The sequence below is a fragment of the Anser brachyrhynchus genome (assembly GCF_964034855.1).
Source record: "Anser brachyrhynchus genome assembly, chromosome: Z".
Classification (NCBI taxonomy): domain Eukaryota; kingdom Metazoa; phylum Chordata; class Aves; order Anseriformes; family Anatidae; genus Anser; species Anser brachyrhynchus.
The window spans coordinates 37667800-37683758 of NC_137697.1; the positions used below are offsets into that span (position 1 = coordinate 37667800).

Sequence of the window (15959 nt, forward strand, 5' to 3'; positions counted from 1 at the left end):
TTGTGTATGATATTTTTAATATATGCTGTGTCTGTGTTCAGGAGTCACAAGACCATTTTGTGACACTTGTTTGAAAAATACAGGATAAATGACAGTTGCTGACACAAACAGCTCAAAGTGTTTTTTTCTGACTCCAGCTGCTTCTGATTCAGTTATAAGTGGTGTCTCTTGGACAGGACACAGATTTGACCAAATCAACCCACATTTATCACAGTGAAATTACTGCTAGTAGCAACTACGTTTGGCAGCCAAAAACTGTGAAGGCAGCAACTCCCCCAAGTGCCACCAGCTAGTTCCACTTATAGCTGCTGAAAAATCAATCATTCCGGAGTTCTTTATGCTAATACCCAGTATGTCAGTTCAGCAGCCAGCAGAGGCCTGGCCTTCACCATCTGCAGCTTACAAGGCACAAAACCTTGCAGCAAGAGCACAGACCCACTCTCTGTAAAACTCCAGTCCTTGAAGATGCCCACGGTGACAGCCAAAGCCTTCAGCATTGTGTCTACATGTGAAAAATGAGATTGCTTTTGTTCCAGGTCAGACCAACTGCTGGCGTTTGGCTGGTAAAGCCTTTTAAGTCCCCCGTGTCATCTACAGTAACTGATTTATACAAAGCCCTGTGGTTTAGATGTTACTGCAGAGGTTTTAAGTTAATAGTTAGGGCACAAAGCTTAGAGTAACAGCGACTGACATTAAACAGTTGTTCTCTGACATCACCCGAAGCCCTTGTTCAGAGGTAGAGTTGGTGGTAAATGGACTTTGTTGAGAACGCATTTTCAAGCCTTAAGAGACTTTTCCACATCACTTGGGGATATTGTCAAAGTCCATTCTATATCTCAGTCTTTTTCTGGGGTGGTAGTTTAACAGGGAGTTCAGATTGGCTTCAGCTAGTTTTAAAGCTGAGATTCTTGATTCTTTTTTAACACAACAAGAACCAGAAAACAAAAAGTCAGATCATCCCTTTCTTTTACCTGTAGGCCTATTAATTGCATTGAAGTAAGAGGGAGCTCGACAGTTTACAACATACCCAGTAACTGATATGATTAATTTTTTTTGGAATTTTACTATTTACTATATACAGGGGTCTGGAGAGACATGAAAATTATTAAATCTCTTCAGAGATTTTTTTTTTTTTTTGTGTAGCATGATTCTGATCTAGATCCACCTCTAGTTTGTGATTAACAGCTGCCCTCTTAGATAATCAGTTGCTGCCTATTTTCTGTCCAGTTAAAATACCACTCTCTTTTGTGAGAACTAGATTTTCTACTCTTGTTTAAAGAAACTGCATTGTAAGGAATTTAAGGGTCAGATTAGATCATGAGTCATGCACATACACCTGTGAAAGGGGCCATTATGCTCCAGGATAGAGCTGCCTTTTGTAGGGAGAACTCTCAGGCATTCAGTTTTCTAAGGTGTGACTCAGTAATTTTTCACTGTAGTTTTTGGGCAGACATGCCTTGGGGCTGGAGGGCAGAGAGAACAATTTAAACATTCTGGTGATGAAGAGCTGCCAGGTAAGGCAGGGATTACTAAAACTGAGCAAAGCATCCATGTGTATAGTCCTGGCAAAGAATTTAAAGCTACCCTTTCATTTGACTGACTACCCAGCTTTTCTAGGTATGTTGAATTTGGCCCTGAGGGTGATAGTCTGTCTCAATGCAGAGCTGAGCAATTTAATGAGTGTTTGAAGCATTTTTATCACAAAATGAAGTAATGGCATGAAGTGTTCTGCCCCCTTAGAAGGCAGGTTGATAGTCAAGTTCTATTAGCTTTGAGATTCAAAAGATTTGTAGCTTGCAGTCACAGACTCAGCAGCAGTAATCTGAAGGTCACAATAATTGTAGGAAAGTATCTTACCCTGACCCTTATTATTTTTGCATTGAACAAACATAATGATTAATAATGAAGACACATTTCTCAACAGTTAGAATTGTGGTTTTCTAGTCATAGTTCTAGAGGTAGGTAGTATGGTGACCAGTTCTGAAAGTCTGCTCTTGGTTTAAAAGAAAACAAAACACTGTCTTGCCATAAATTGCTTGGTTGTCCTTGATACATTCCTAGTAGACTGATCTTTATTGTGTTTAAATCAATAATGTAAAATATATACTCACTTCTGTTCTTTTATCAGGTATGTAATCAGTACCTTAGAGCTGATGGTAGCAGAAGACTATATGATTGTATACTTGAATGGAGCAACACCAAGAAGGAGGATGCCCGGACTGGGCTGGATGAAAAAATGTTACCAGATGATTGATCGACGGTGAGTAGTATTTTCCTTTGTGATCCACAGCTATTATTTTAAACATTGTCCTTTTCTGTTGCTCCCCTGTATGACAGTGTTCACTGTACATGATTTTTGTGTATGTTTTGTATTTTCTTACTTTCTTAATAAACTGTTGATTTTTTTTCTTAGATTGAGGAAGAATTTGAAATCATTCATAATTGTCCATCCATCATGGTTTATCAGGACAATCCTGGCTGTGACACGACCTTTTATAAGGTATGTAGTGAATACTGGTTTAATGCTATGTCCCTAAGAATACAGAAGCACCCTAAATCAACAGAAATGGCTGTTAATCTCTCACTGATCTGTGCTGGGATGATTTTGACAGTTGAAGTTGACTTCCCTAAAGTGAGTGGGGAAAAAAAGTTGATTTGTGTGAGAATGCAGTTGTGTACCATATATATATGCAGAATTGGTAAATAAGTTCTTTAAAATTGTTTTGTTCTGAACCTATTTAAAGGCTTGTAGGAAGGGGGTCTGTGAATGGTGATAGTCACTTCATTGCAAAAAACAATGACTACAGAACAAGATTAAGCTACAGTTCTGGGTTTAAAAAAATTATTTGCTGCTCATTCAAGAGGACTGCCCTGAGCTATTTGAAGGTGTTGGAGGCCTGGTTCCAAAGAAAAGGTTTTCTGCCACCAAAAATACTTTGATTAGTAAAAAAACAAGTGTTAAATACAGAAGACCTCAAAAATTTTTGGAGAAGATGGACAAGTATACAGCTGGAACACTGAGATCAGGAGAGCACATGGACAGGCATGAGAAAGAGTTGCTTCAAATAAGAGGAGAGGCATCTTGTGTACAGAAGCCACACAGAGAATAACACATGACAGACAGCAGAGAAGTCTACCCTGAGAATACAGATGAGAACACTGAAAGTGTCTGTCACAAGATGCGCTGTCCTGACAGGGTAACCTTGGGGTGGAGAAGAAAATGGCTTCTCACACTGCTGCTTAAGTGCAACAGGTGAAGTATCATAACAGCGATTCTTCTTTCACATGTGGTGACTTCAATACCAAGTAGAAAGTGACGACTGAAAATACTAGAGTAACACAGGAACAGCACTTGGAATTATCAACAGTAATAACAGGGGATTCAATTAGATGCATTTGGTGTCTGAGATGTTTCAGTTGGCTTACTATTTGCTCCAGATAAGAGTAGGCAGTAAAATCAAATATGCCGCACCTGTTTGAATTCATGAGTCATTTATTTGGGATGGCCAGGAGCAACCACACATTTTGCATTTCCAAACTGGTGATAACATTCACTCTAAACAGTTTGACAAACAAAGTTAACAGTCCATAACTAGATACCAGATACAAATCTCCATTTCAGCCAAAAGGTAGATTGAGTCTCAGTCAGAAGTAGAAGAAAGTGAAGTGCAAATGGGAGCTGAAAAAAGGTGTGCAAGGCACAAGGCCAATGTGACTTGGTAAAATCACAGAGTGGTTAAGTTTTGAAGGGACCTCTGGAGGCCATCTGATCCAACCCCCTCTGCTCAAGTAGGACCACCTACAGCAGGTTACCCTGGACCATGTCCAGGCAGCTCTTGAAGATCTCCAAGGAGGGAGACTCCACTACCTTTCTGGGAAACCTGTGCCAGTGCTCCATCACCCTCACAGTGACGAAGTTTAGTCAGAACCTTTTGGGTTCCGGTTTGTGTCCATTGCCTCTTGTCCTATCATTGGGCACCAATAAAACAAGCCTGTCTCCGTCTTACTTGCATCCTCCCTGCAAGTATTTATAGACATCAAAGAGATCCTCCACTGAGCCTCCTCTTCTAAAGGATGAACAGTCCCAGTTCTCTCAGCCCCTCCTCATAAGAGAGGTTATTCAGACCCTTGATCATCCAGCACCTTGATCATTTGGTCACCATTTGTTGTACTCCTTCCAGTATGTCCATGTCTCTCTTGTACTGCTGGGGGCCAGAACTGGGCACGTTACTCCACATGAGGCCCCACCAATGCTGAGTAGAGGGGAAGGATCACCTCTCTTGATCTGCTAGTGATACTTTACCTAACAAAGCCAAGAACACCATTAGCCTTCTTAGAGGCAAGGGCACATTGCTGACTCATTTTCAAATTGGTTTCCACTCATCAACTTGGAAGATGAGTTGAGGATGTAAGAAAGCTGAACCCCCCTCTTGAGGACAGAAGAGCACTGTGAGAAAGATGAGTAAAAAAACTGGAAGGCATAAAAGGAGACAGTTAATTCAGTAAAAATCACTATGTAAGGAGAAAGAAACTTGAATAGATTGAAGGCCAATGGCTCTATCATAGTTTGCTAGCCCAGAGCTGTTCACTGAACCTCTGACGTGTACTGTGGGAATTTCAGAGTAAGAAATGAATTGCTCCCAAGGCAAGGAGAGAAGGTCCCAAGATAATAAGATAGCTAAGCCACTTAATTTTAATTCTGTTTCAACTGAGATGCAGGGCAAACCAGTAGGAATGAAGAAACCAAAAGACAGCAAAATGGCAAGGGACAGTCAAGTCACTGAGAGTTTCTTTTTTTTTTTTTTCTTTGTTGTTTTTGGTTTTGATTTTATTTCAGTCTGTAGAAGCTTCTGATTGGCTTCCAGCTTGCCAAGTTACTATAGTTGGCAGTTCAGATGGTCCAGACTATGGTTATATTTTGGATAAAATGCTAAGAATTGTCTATCTGTTACTATGTCTTTCATTGGACAATTATGGGTGATTTGCTCATCTTAAAACATAACCATTGGCATGCTCCAGTGTGTGTGCCAAATGACAGTACAAAGAGAAATGAAAGTGGATGAGCTTAACTATTCACAGTACCTTCATGTGTTCTTGTTTTAGCTGTCTCACTTTACCTTCATAAGAAGTTACGTATGGTAATGTGATGGGAAGTAACCTTTTGCTCAGAGCAATTTCAGATGCTTCACATTGTCTGGTCATAACCCCAAATCATCAGTGAATAAGAAAAATATATCCTGTTTTACATGGCCTAACACTTAAGAAAATTTATGCTCAATGTGTCACTGATGTTGAAAGACTATCTAAATGAAACCAGAGCTGGGTTTGGATGATTGCTTTATGAGTCAAATGAAAAGAAGAGATTTTACCTAAGCTAATACATATTAAATAATTCAGGTTAAATACGTGAATAGCTTTTTATTTTTAAAGTGTGCTTTCTCAACACCCTTAGCCTTTTTCTGAGTGATCATTTCTCAAACACAATAAATGATCGTAAAGCACAGCTGAACTAAACAAGGGAAGTATTTCCCTGTAATCAGTCACTGCAGTAAGAATAGGCATGCACATACCCAATCAGATCTGTACTCATCTAAACGAATGTGGATGTTCAGCTGTATTATGTTTGAGAATCATAGCCAAATATAAATGCTAATTTGTCATGATCACATTAAGTGAATGTTTTCCATCTTGTTTTAAATGTATGTGTGCTGCAGAGGATTTGGTTCTTTTTGTAATTTTAATACATCTTCTAACTGTAGAACTGATCTCATTGCCTAGTATGTAGGCATTGCACTTTTATAATACTGTCATAAACACTGTCATCTGGCCTAGCCAAAGAACAAAAAAATGTCTAGTCTTGATTTCAGTCTATCTAGAAATCAGGTATGCTTATGGTCAGCCAAACTTAGGAGAAAAGTCAATTGACGTATGTTGTTTCTGTGTTTCAGCTCTAAGTTCAGCAGTAAAATACAGTACGTCAACACGTTGGCAGAGCTTCGTGAGATGATTCCAATGGAATACGTGCACATACCGGATAGTATTGTCAAGTAAGTGGTGTAGAGAAAGAATGTACTTGGTCTAACAGAAAGTATTTTCACAGACTAATAACAATGTTTCAGCATCTATAAGAAAAATAGAAAACCTCTACCTGATTCTGTGACAAATGCTTACGGGTTGTTCTACAAAAAAAAAAAAAAAAAAAAAAAAAAAACCACTGTTAAACTCTGAAGAAGGAAAATACTGTGTTGCTGAAACACAAAGGACGATAAATATGCAATCATAGGGGAACCAAAGTTTATAGGAAGAGGAAAGTTTTGTATTGGACCAAATAATACTGTTGGTAAAATGAAGACAAGATTTCAGGCTCATAGTCCTTTCATCACATCTATGCCTGTGTAATCTGTATTGGAACAGACTGTTTATTCACTAATTGTGACTCAGAAAGAAAATAGGAAAGTTTGACCCTTCTACAGTTAGTTATCAACTTATGCTATGTCTTTGCGTAACTTTTTCCAATGTTTAAGTAAAAGTGTTAAGTTTTAGCAATACAGAGCTTTGAACTGAATAATTCAAAGATAGTCTTGTTCAAGAGAAAGACACTGAAAACCCAGATTCGCCATTCATTTTCATGTTGATTTCTCATGGTTTAAATATAGCCACTGAAAAACAATGGCTCAGTTCTGGCCTCTTATGTTTAAAGGTTTTCTAAATGCAAGTATTTCTGAAGGAAGGATACCTCTTAGAAATTCTAAGTTAATTTCAATTGCTCACCTGAGCTGGCTTTTTTTTTTTTTTAGATATCAAAACAAACTGAAGTGGTATACCAAGATTGAAAACCTTTGAAATCTATTATGGTTTTCGTGTTAGTCATTATCACAAAGATTTGCTGTTGGGGAATGTATTGCTTTTCTTCTTTTTATTAAATACACTAGGTTTTGAACAGGCAAGCAGTCTGTTTTGGTGAGTAAATAGACAAGTATGATTGTCTTTTCGTTATGGTTTATTAGTGACTAGGTATGAAGAACACTTCTTTTTGGAGCTGTCACAGATCTCTTCAGCCCAGGCAGGAATTTTCACACCTGCCTCACAGAGGTGAAATCAGCATAATGGGCTCTTCATCAGGCTGGTGATTGCTCTGATTCTTGAGGTGTCAAACCAGGGAGCAAGTGTGAAGCTCAGGTCTGCATGGCACTTGTAAAAATAGTAAATCATAGTCATGAAATCAGGAGTGAGAGGGACTTTCACTCAAATTTGTTTGGTTTTGTGACTGCCTTAGAAGTGGAGTAAGTAAGTAAAAGTACAAGGAAAGTAGAACACAGAGGTCATTGGTCAGCTGATAAGAGATGACCAGGATGTTTTAATATCCCTACAGTTCCTTCAGCCTCTCTCCCTCCTTCCCTCCCTCTCTCTTTTGATTTCCGTAAACATTTTAGTTCTAATTGTCCCCTTAATACAGACCTTAACCTAATACTCCAATGTGTTTCTCTATTTGGATTCCTTGCTGTGTTTTACTGTTACACTGTCTATAGCAGTGCACGCATCCTGTGTTACACACTTATTTTCTTCCCTATAGACTGAGAAGTCCATTCACCTCAGAGACCAAAGGTGAAATAATCGCAGCGCTAGGTCTGTGGAGACTAGGATTTAGAGCTTAAGAAATTTTAGGGAACTGCCTGTGTTTTGTCATCAGCAGCCAGATGAGTGATCATGACTTTGCTGAAGAAAAAAATCAAAATGTGACAAATGTGCCCATTGGTGGCAAGCTTTATCAAAATGTCATCATATGATATGAAGTGGGTGTGGATTGAAGGCACTGTGAGTGGTTATTCCCATGCCAAAGGGAGAACAGCAGAGATGTGTTCAGGTGTTAGCTTCCCTTCTGCTTCAGGTTGAGGAGGATTACTGTAAAAAAATAATACAAAATGCACCGTTCAGCAGTCTAATTACTCCACCAGCAAGAACAGACATACCACTGTGGTTATGAGGAACCCCACCTGTAGCAAGTATGTGGGTTTATGCCAGGATTTGGGTTGTGTGGTCGTTTGTTAGTTTTTTACTGACGTGAGATACAATGTGCCTGGTGTATCTTATGAACTTGAATGTCTTTTCTCTTCCTTCACCCACTCTTATCTTGTAAGGTATGATGAAGAGAAGTGTCTTAAGAGAAAAATGAGGTAAAACTTGCTTTCTAGCCCATGCTACTGCTCATAGCAGACTGAATCTGTGCGACAGCCTTTCACCCACAGGTGACCTCAATAGCTGAATGAGAGAGGCCTTCCAATGTTGTGGAATCCTTCTTTCCCCTTCAAGCTGTTGAGATCAGCCTCCTTTGCAAACAAAACCTACTCAACTGTAAATGTCCTTGATTTGGCCCAGGCTGCAGCTACTTTGATTCTATCTGACAGAGCAATTGAATGCTTTCAGCTCTGTCCACTGGGCATGCCTCAGATCCCTGCTGCTTTTATGTTTCTGCCTCCAAATAATTTTTAAAAAGAGTTGCAAATTAAGGTTGGGTTGAGAATAGAAATAAATAATATCACACTAAACTGAAGAGCCTTAGGGTTTGTACCTAATACTGGGTGCCTATTTTAGAAGCATGTGTTCTATTTGTTCTTTGCTTTGCTATTGCTCTGCTTCTCTCTTATGCTCTGCTTGCTTCTTTGTTTCTTTATACCAATAACTTTTACTCATGCAGACTGGATGAAGAGCTGAGGGAAGCTTCAGAAACAGCTAAGTAAGATAGCTTTCAGCTGGATGCTGGCATTATATTTACTTGGTTCACAGGGATGGATTGAATGCAGTACGTGTTCGGTACAACAATCAGTTCATAGTTTCAATTATCATGTAAGTTTCCACATCTGTGAATTGACTTCCCCTTTCACTGTAAGCAGCCTGCTTTTATACAGCTGGGTCACAGAAAGGAGTAAGCACACTCTTACACTACAAAAAAAAACTTTTTGCTATTTTTTGGCAATATTTCTACAGTCATAGGGAGGACTGAAGTCACTTTTTTACTCCATTACAGTGGCTTATTAAGCATTTTTCTACTTCATCTGCTGTGTCAGATGGTTCAGATAATTCTTAGGAGGTAGGTCTTTTTGAAAATGATTTTTTTTTTACAATTTATGAAGTTAACAATGGTTATTATATCACATTCTCTGTTAAGGCAAATAGGTAACTTCTTTCTTTCGACTGTTGGTTCAAAGGGCTAGTAGATTAATACTTGATAATATTGTATCACCTGTGGTAACTTAATAAATCACTGTCAGATGATGATCAGGTACGTTAAACTCGCAACTGTACTTTGGCTTTAAGATGCTAAGGCCGTATGGTGTAAAGTACCATAAAAATCTTTAACTGGAAGGACACAGTCCTTGATTCACTAAGCTAAGCTTAGAAATCATTTATGCTTTGCACTTTTTCCATGCATGCTTGTATACAGGATTCCATAGAAGGGAATCAAGTATGACATTTTCCCTGCAATTTTTGTAACCAGAGATATTTTTTTTTTAAGTCTATTTTCTGCCTCCTCCCTTTAACTCTCCTTTAACTTATAAATTTCAGAATTTTCATCTTACAGCTTCTTCTTTGTTGTGTTTTTTCTCCTTTTGTGTAGTACACATTTTCCACAAGTTCTCCTGAGATTAGCTTTTAAAATGAACAAAGGGAAATACCCAAAATACTTGCCAATGCTTTTTGATTCTAGCAATTAAAATGCCTCAGAAGCAATAAATTCACATAAGTAGTTATCTGATACCACCTGGATATTTTGTTAAACAAAAGAGTAAAGACCCACCCAACCCTGAAATGCAATTTCTATCTATTCTATTCAAACATTTTCAAATACATTGGATTATACTGCAACGAAAACTGTGGAAAAAAAATTTGCTTTCTTGTTAAGCCTTCCATTTAAAACAGTGCAGGCTGCAGCATAACAAGTGAAAGGGGAACTAAGCATTCATGTGAGGTATCATTAATTACTGTTATTGTTGGATGTATGAAGTCACTGTAGTGTGTTTTGCTTCCCCAACCTAAAGAAATATCTTAAAAAATTATTATACAAACTAATTGGTGTTGTAGGCGCTAAGCTCACTAGATTCCTGTCAATAGCATTTGTGTGTTTGTGCAATCAAAGGTACTCACTACAGTTAGTTACTACATCCCCCAAATAAGATTTCATATTTAAAAATAAAAAGAAAGAAACACAGAAGAAATGTTTACTGCTTCCTCTTTCTTCCTTGTGCCCAGAACTAGCTGCCTCTCAAATGATCCAGAAATCACTTCAGTGGAACAGGAGTAAGAATTTGTGCCTAATACTGTCATTTTCTTTCAACATTATTTTACAGCCATATTACTAGGAACAGAGATTGGGTAGACTCCATAAAGCTTTCTGGAGAACTAATGCATGCATAACATGCTCTTATGTTTATTTTCAGGAACTTGGTTCAATATATGCGAGCAGAAAAACACTGCAGTTGAGATTTTTTCTATTTGCATTGCAGATGTGTGAAGTGTTCTTGACAATTTTCAGATATAGATGCAGTTCTTAGCCTGAGGATCTTCAGGTTATGTGAAAGACAGAAAGAAAAGTTATGTGAAAGACAGAAATCGTGCAACATGATCAGAGGGAAGATTATCACATGGATTTTTCTTGAAGGGTGATAATCTTGCCCTTCTCACTAAGAGGTTTAAACAGTCTTCTCTTTGACTTCAACTTCTGGGTTGTGCTTTTGATGCCTTTCTTCTCTTTGCTTTTTGTGCTTCTCAGCTTTTTTCCATAGTTATTTGCCTAAATAAATTCCAATTTCTTAATTTCTTTCACTTTCAAAGCCAGACTGGTTCCCTTGGAAATGGGAACGCGACTCCTCTGGCATACTGCTCCTCCGTCGTGCCGTAACTGAAGCATGCAACCTGCTCTGTTCTCACTGCACATCAGTGAGGGTGTTTGTAGCCACAGCATGTCACGCGAGCGCAAACCGTGTGTTTGCTAGAACAGCATGTCACGTGGACTAGCCATTGCAGCAGTCTGTGTACTGCTGCCCAGCGTGTACCAAGGAGGAGTGACTGGGGACTTTGCTGTCCCTGCCCTCCTGACTGGTACATAGAAACACACAGGTGTCTCACGTGGAAATACTGTTCAGGAAATAGCATTCACCTAACTCTTCAGTAAAAGATCCCATCACTTGAAGTAAGCAAGCAAATAACTAGAAGTACATACAGCAAACAGATGCATAAATAAAATGGAACTTTTTTGCCACTTTTTTTTTTTCAAATAAAGTTGTACTTTAATAAACTACCACAGTGTTACACCTGGTTAGAATTAAAAATTAAACTCTTGATTCCTCAGCTGTTGACATAAAATCTCTAAGTATCTTTTTTTTTTTTCTCCTCTCAGACAGTTTATTCTGTAATGAGTCAATATGAGAACTGTTTTTTTAAAGTATGAGAAGAAAAAATAAATAACCTGTTAAAGACTATTTATGATGTAAACCTTTTGGTGGCTTGAATAAACTTTCTGTTTTTCACAAAAAGACACTGAGCAGCTTATAAAAACCAATATGAGAAGAGAATTTTTATTTAGCTTAAACAAGTATAGCTGTGACTGAATTAATGTTAATTCCTGACACTTATCTTCTCTGCATAAATATGTATCTTTCTTCAGAAGTGTCAATAATTTTCCTGTGGTCGTATCACACCCTTCTGGTATAATTTCTTCTGGATTTCCTGTGTAAATGTCTCCACAATGATCACGGCAGTTTTACACAGCCTTTTTTTCTGTATGGTTTCTGCTGAAACCTCTCTGGAGTCTGCCCACCTCTTAGTTTGCTTCTGCTGTTTTTTTCATATCTATCGTCATGCTCTTTTGTATACTGTTTTGTTTAACATCTTCCACTACATCATGACTTTTAAAAAGATTTCACTATGAAATAATCCACTGAGAAGAATTCTGTGTGTTCTGTAACTGATAGTGACTTTCAGAGGTCATAAATATTCAGGGTGTTTTTTAGTTATGTGTTCTAAGAGGGAAATTGTGTTTTGATGTAATGTTTGTGATGACAACTTCTTATTCTAAAGAATACTTTCAAAGAACTTGACAACATGTTGTTTGCACTAAATGCCAAAACCATACGCATAGAAATATTCTTAGAGGCACCCATGTCTTACCCTACTGTGGTGTCATCCCGCCAGTAGATCTTTCCATGTCTGGTCTCCAATTCTACTCAGATTGAAATTTTTGTGGATGTAGTTATAGGTTTCAAGCGAGCAGTAACAGTCTGTATTTTCTACATAAGGGAGATAGATCTGTGTAAATTATTTGACACTGATGCATTTAAGTAAATGAGATGCTCAACACTTTGCGGGAGGCCAGGATTGTGGAAATGACTAGCCATGTGTACCATCCCACTAACTTCCTTTCTTTTGTATTTTTTGTTTCTTTTTTAATATGTAGCATTGATATGACCCTGAAATAACAAGCATCACTGCCAGTCATTTGAAGAAGAGAGTATCCTTGGATTTTCATCACCCAGACACCTGTGACCATGGTGTGCAATTTGGCAATTTAGTTCATTTTGTTTGTGGTATGACTTTTTTGGTGCCATTTAGCAATCTAAGAAGACCAAATGGGCCAATCCTGTTGCCATGGAAACAGCAAAAATTTGGACCTATCTATTTGTTGTTTTCAGAAATAGAGTTTTCGTTAGGAACACTATATCATCTAGCATTGGTTTCGGTAAATGTGTGAAATTTCTGTTTAAAATTATAATATTTTACCAACAGTATGCCTCATGAATGAGTCAATGAGGATGTAGATTTTTGTTTTGGTTTTGTCTTCAGCATATTAACATTATGCATAACTGAATTGTTATTATTACAATAAATGTTAGCTTAGTTCTTTCACAGAGCAGCAGCAACCTTATTGTTCAAAAATAATTCTAGAAACAATGCAGGACTTTCCTGAATGTGTTTGTTTCTGCTGTATGAAAAGTCTTCCCATCTTCATTTAACCCTAATAACTTTTTATTTTCTCACAGAAAGGCCTGATACTCTAAAAAATAATAATTAGTTATTAAATATACTTCATAGAGGAAAAATGACTAACAGAAATTAATTTTAATCACTTACTTTTGTCTTTATTTTAAGCATAGCTTTTAGAGAGGTAGCAAATCCTGTAAATGTTTGTCATATGTTCTAAAGGCTTTGAATTAAATTATTTTATTAGTATTGTTTTTTAAATCTGTTTTCCCAGTACTTCTTTTTTAAGTTATGACTCTTTGAGTGGCATCCTAACTGAAATCACAAAGGCTAATGCTATGAATACCAAAAAAGAAAAAAAAAAAAAAGCACTTAGTATTTTCTGCTAACAACTAACGACTGAAAGGTAAATATATAAATTTAAAGTTGGGAATCACAATCATTTGTTAGGAATATATGTCAAAGTACTATTTGAAGTATGCCTAATATCAAAAATAAGTATTACAATGCAGTTTGTTGTCTGTATCATAAAACATATCAGTATAAACATGAAAAGAAAAAAAAAAAGCAAGTATTTGTTGTTTGCTGCTGTCCTGCATACTGCAATGAAAGACGCTGTAGTAAGTCCTGATACTCAAATGGAAAATAACTGTCTCAGACCATTCTTTTGCAAGACAGTGCAAATTATTACTTGAGTGAATTCTGCTTGTCTGCTTTAAGAAGTTAAGAGTATGACTAATGCTTTCTCTTCCCCCAATGAGCATATGTGTGCACTTGCCAAACCTGCTGACTCGTCTACCTTGTGGGGTGTCCTAATGGAAGCAACAAAATTATGCACTCTCTGAAATATTATTCCCATCTTCAAGAGATTTTCATGTGCCCTAGAATTGCATCTGTGGATTCTCTACTTGTCTGTGAATTAACAATCCTTAACAATCCTTAGAAGTTACAATTTTCATTTTATGTATACACTAACTCCAGTCCCACTTCCAGTCCAGAATTATTAATTAAACAGAAGACAAGCAAAGTTTGCTTAGGGAATGAAATTTAAGCAAAAGTCAGGACAGCACAAGCCTCGATTTTTCAGTAGGATCTAAACTGAGAGTGAAAATTGTATTTTGTCCTTCATTTAAAAGGTTGATAATTCTGTTCTGTGGTTTGCACATTTCCATTTGTGTCAATTTGTATCTTATATTTGCAAGAGGTAGTCTGTAGGCAAGGGAGCAAGCGTCCATCACTGTGTGCGGTTGCTCAGCTACTGTAATGAAGATTGACAAAATTATCAGAAAGGCAAGAGGTTGCCAAATGCTTATGTATCTGCCAGTAACAAATCTGCACATCTACAATCCTTCTCTCTACTGTCAGCTGTTGGATTGTGTCTGTCATTCTAGGTAGCCTGTTTTATCACATCTTTCTGTCAGTTCCTCTTAACTTTCACATTAGAGGGAGGGCCTAATCCTGCTGACCATTGTTGCTGCTCTATAACCTGACCTTGTCATCATTAGGATCTGATAGTTTGCACAGTTCTCAGATATTTGAATCTTGGCTTGTGTCTGCCTTATAAAAGTGCTGTCACTTAGAATATTGGGGATATTGCTTTATGTACAAATTAATATTTGTATTAACTTCCAGTTGCTAATTAAGCTAGATCTAGATCAGAAGAGCATTTTATAGCATGAAACCACATCTGTAAACTTGTAGTTCAAGCCACTAGAATGGGCAAGTTGACTTGTGTTAGGCTGTATGTGAGAGGAGTGTTTGCTAAAAGAGAAGTTCACCACAAAGCAGAAGTTCAGCACAAATTTTCATGTCTTTGAGACATAAATGGGTTGGAAGACATTACATACCACTTACCATTGGATGGCAGCCCGGAGATGAATTTCATTCTAAAGGCTTTGTGTGGAATCGCTGAACAGCAGAGCTACATAAGAATTAATTTGATTAACGTTGATAGACTAATAATGGCAGCCTGAGAAGGTAGGAGTTTGTTTAAGCCAGATGTCACATCACCAGTGTGATGGTGCAAAAATGATTGCAAGAACAAGGTGTGGTTGTCTTTGCTTATTAATATATTTTAAAAAGTTTTTTAATGTTATGATATGGCAGTTATATATCATACTAACAATAATGTATCAATATTAATTAATTAGTAGTTTGTTGAAAAAGGAATATAGTACATGTAATCACAAAGTTATAATCTTTTATATACAAATTTTTTCTACCATGTATGAGAGTGCTCAGATCAAATAAAAATTAATAGTTGCAAAATTTTTTTTTGTTTGTTAAAAGACCTATGCTGACTTAAATTATAGATTAAGCAATACAAGGATATCTGATATCATTGTATGCATACATATATATGAATCAGAAATAAAGAACTTCAATCCACCACTGGAAGTATTTTCATTTCCAAGTTTTTTCTTTATTCCCTGGGTGCATGGAAACCCTTGACGGTTTCAATTCACAGTACTTTGCATAGTTATACTATATACACATACAAACATATTTTTTTTCTTTTCATTCACTCTTCTCTACTTGTTCTTTAAAAATCTGAAATTGAGGCAATTCTGTTTCACCTGATGTTACTCTCCACCTTCATGTATATCAGTCCTTCCTTTGCTGATACTAGGAGTATTGTTCCTGAAAGAAACTTCAGGTTGCTGTCTCATTTGTGATTGTACTGTTACCTAAAAATCAAATGCATGGATAGTCTCATTCCACTGTATATGCTAGGCAGAAACCAAAAGCTCTGGGGCAGAAAGGCATTCACTGTGAAACCACCATGAGCAGCTTAACATACTTTTTGACTTTACATTGAAGGAAAGAGTCAATCAGAGATGATGGATGTTCAGTCCTCTCATCTACCTGTCCCATTCCTCTCCCAGTCTACCTAAGTCTCAAACTGGCCAGTTTGCACTGCCATTACTTTAAAGCCTGGGTGACTTTTGGATGGCTGGCCCAGAGCATTGGCCACTGAGACATCA

The 15959-nt window shown here is 37.4% G+C and overlaps 1 protein-coding gene across 9 annotated transcripts in view; it reads left to right on the top strand.

Moving 5' to 3' along the window:
- PRUNE2 (prune homolog 2 with BCH domain) overlaps positions 1-15364 on the top strand; it is a 139298-nt gene extending 123934 nt beyond the window's left edge. For 3 of the 9 annotated variants that reach the window (XM_080574511.1, XM_080574515.1, XM_080574516.1), the window contains 7 exons: positions 2129-2260; positions 2414-2500; positions 5949-6047; positions 8139-8174; positions 8696-8734; positions 10249-10296; positions 12452-15364. In XM_080574511.1, coding sequence (XP_080430637.1) covers positions 2129-2260; positions 2414-2500; positions 5949-6047; positions 8139-8174; positions 8696-8734; positions 10249-10296; positions 12452-12473 — 463 coding nt within the window. In that variant the 3' untranslated portion in view covers positions 12474-15364. The remainder of the gene's footprint in view (positions 1-2128; positions 2261-2413; positions 2501-5948; positions 6048-8138; positions 8175-8695; positions 8735-10248; positions 10297-12451) is intronic. The other 6 variants (XM_080574512.1, XM_080574518.1, XM_080574517.1 and 3 more) reach the window with 4 other exon arrangements.
- The last annotated feature ends 595 nt before the right edge of the window (positions 15365-15959 follow it).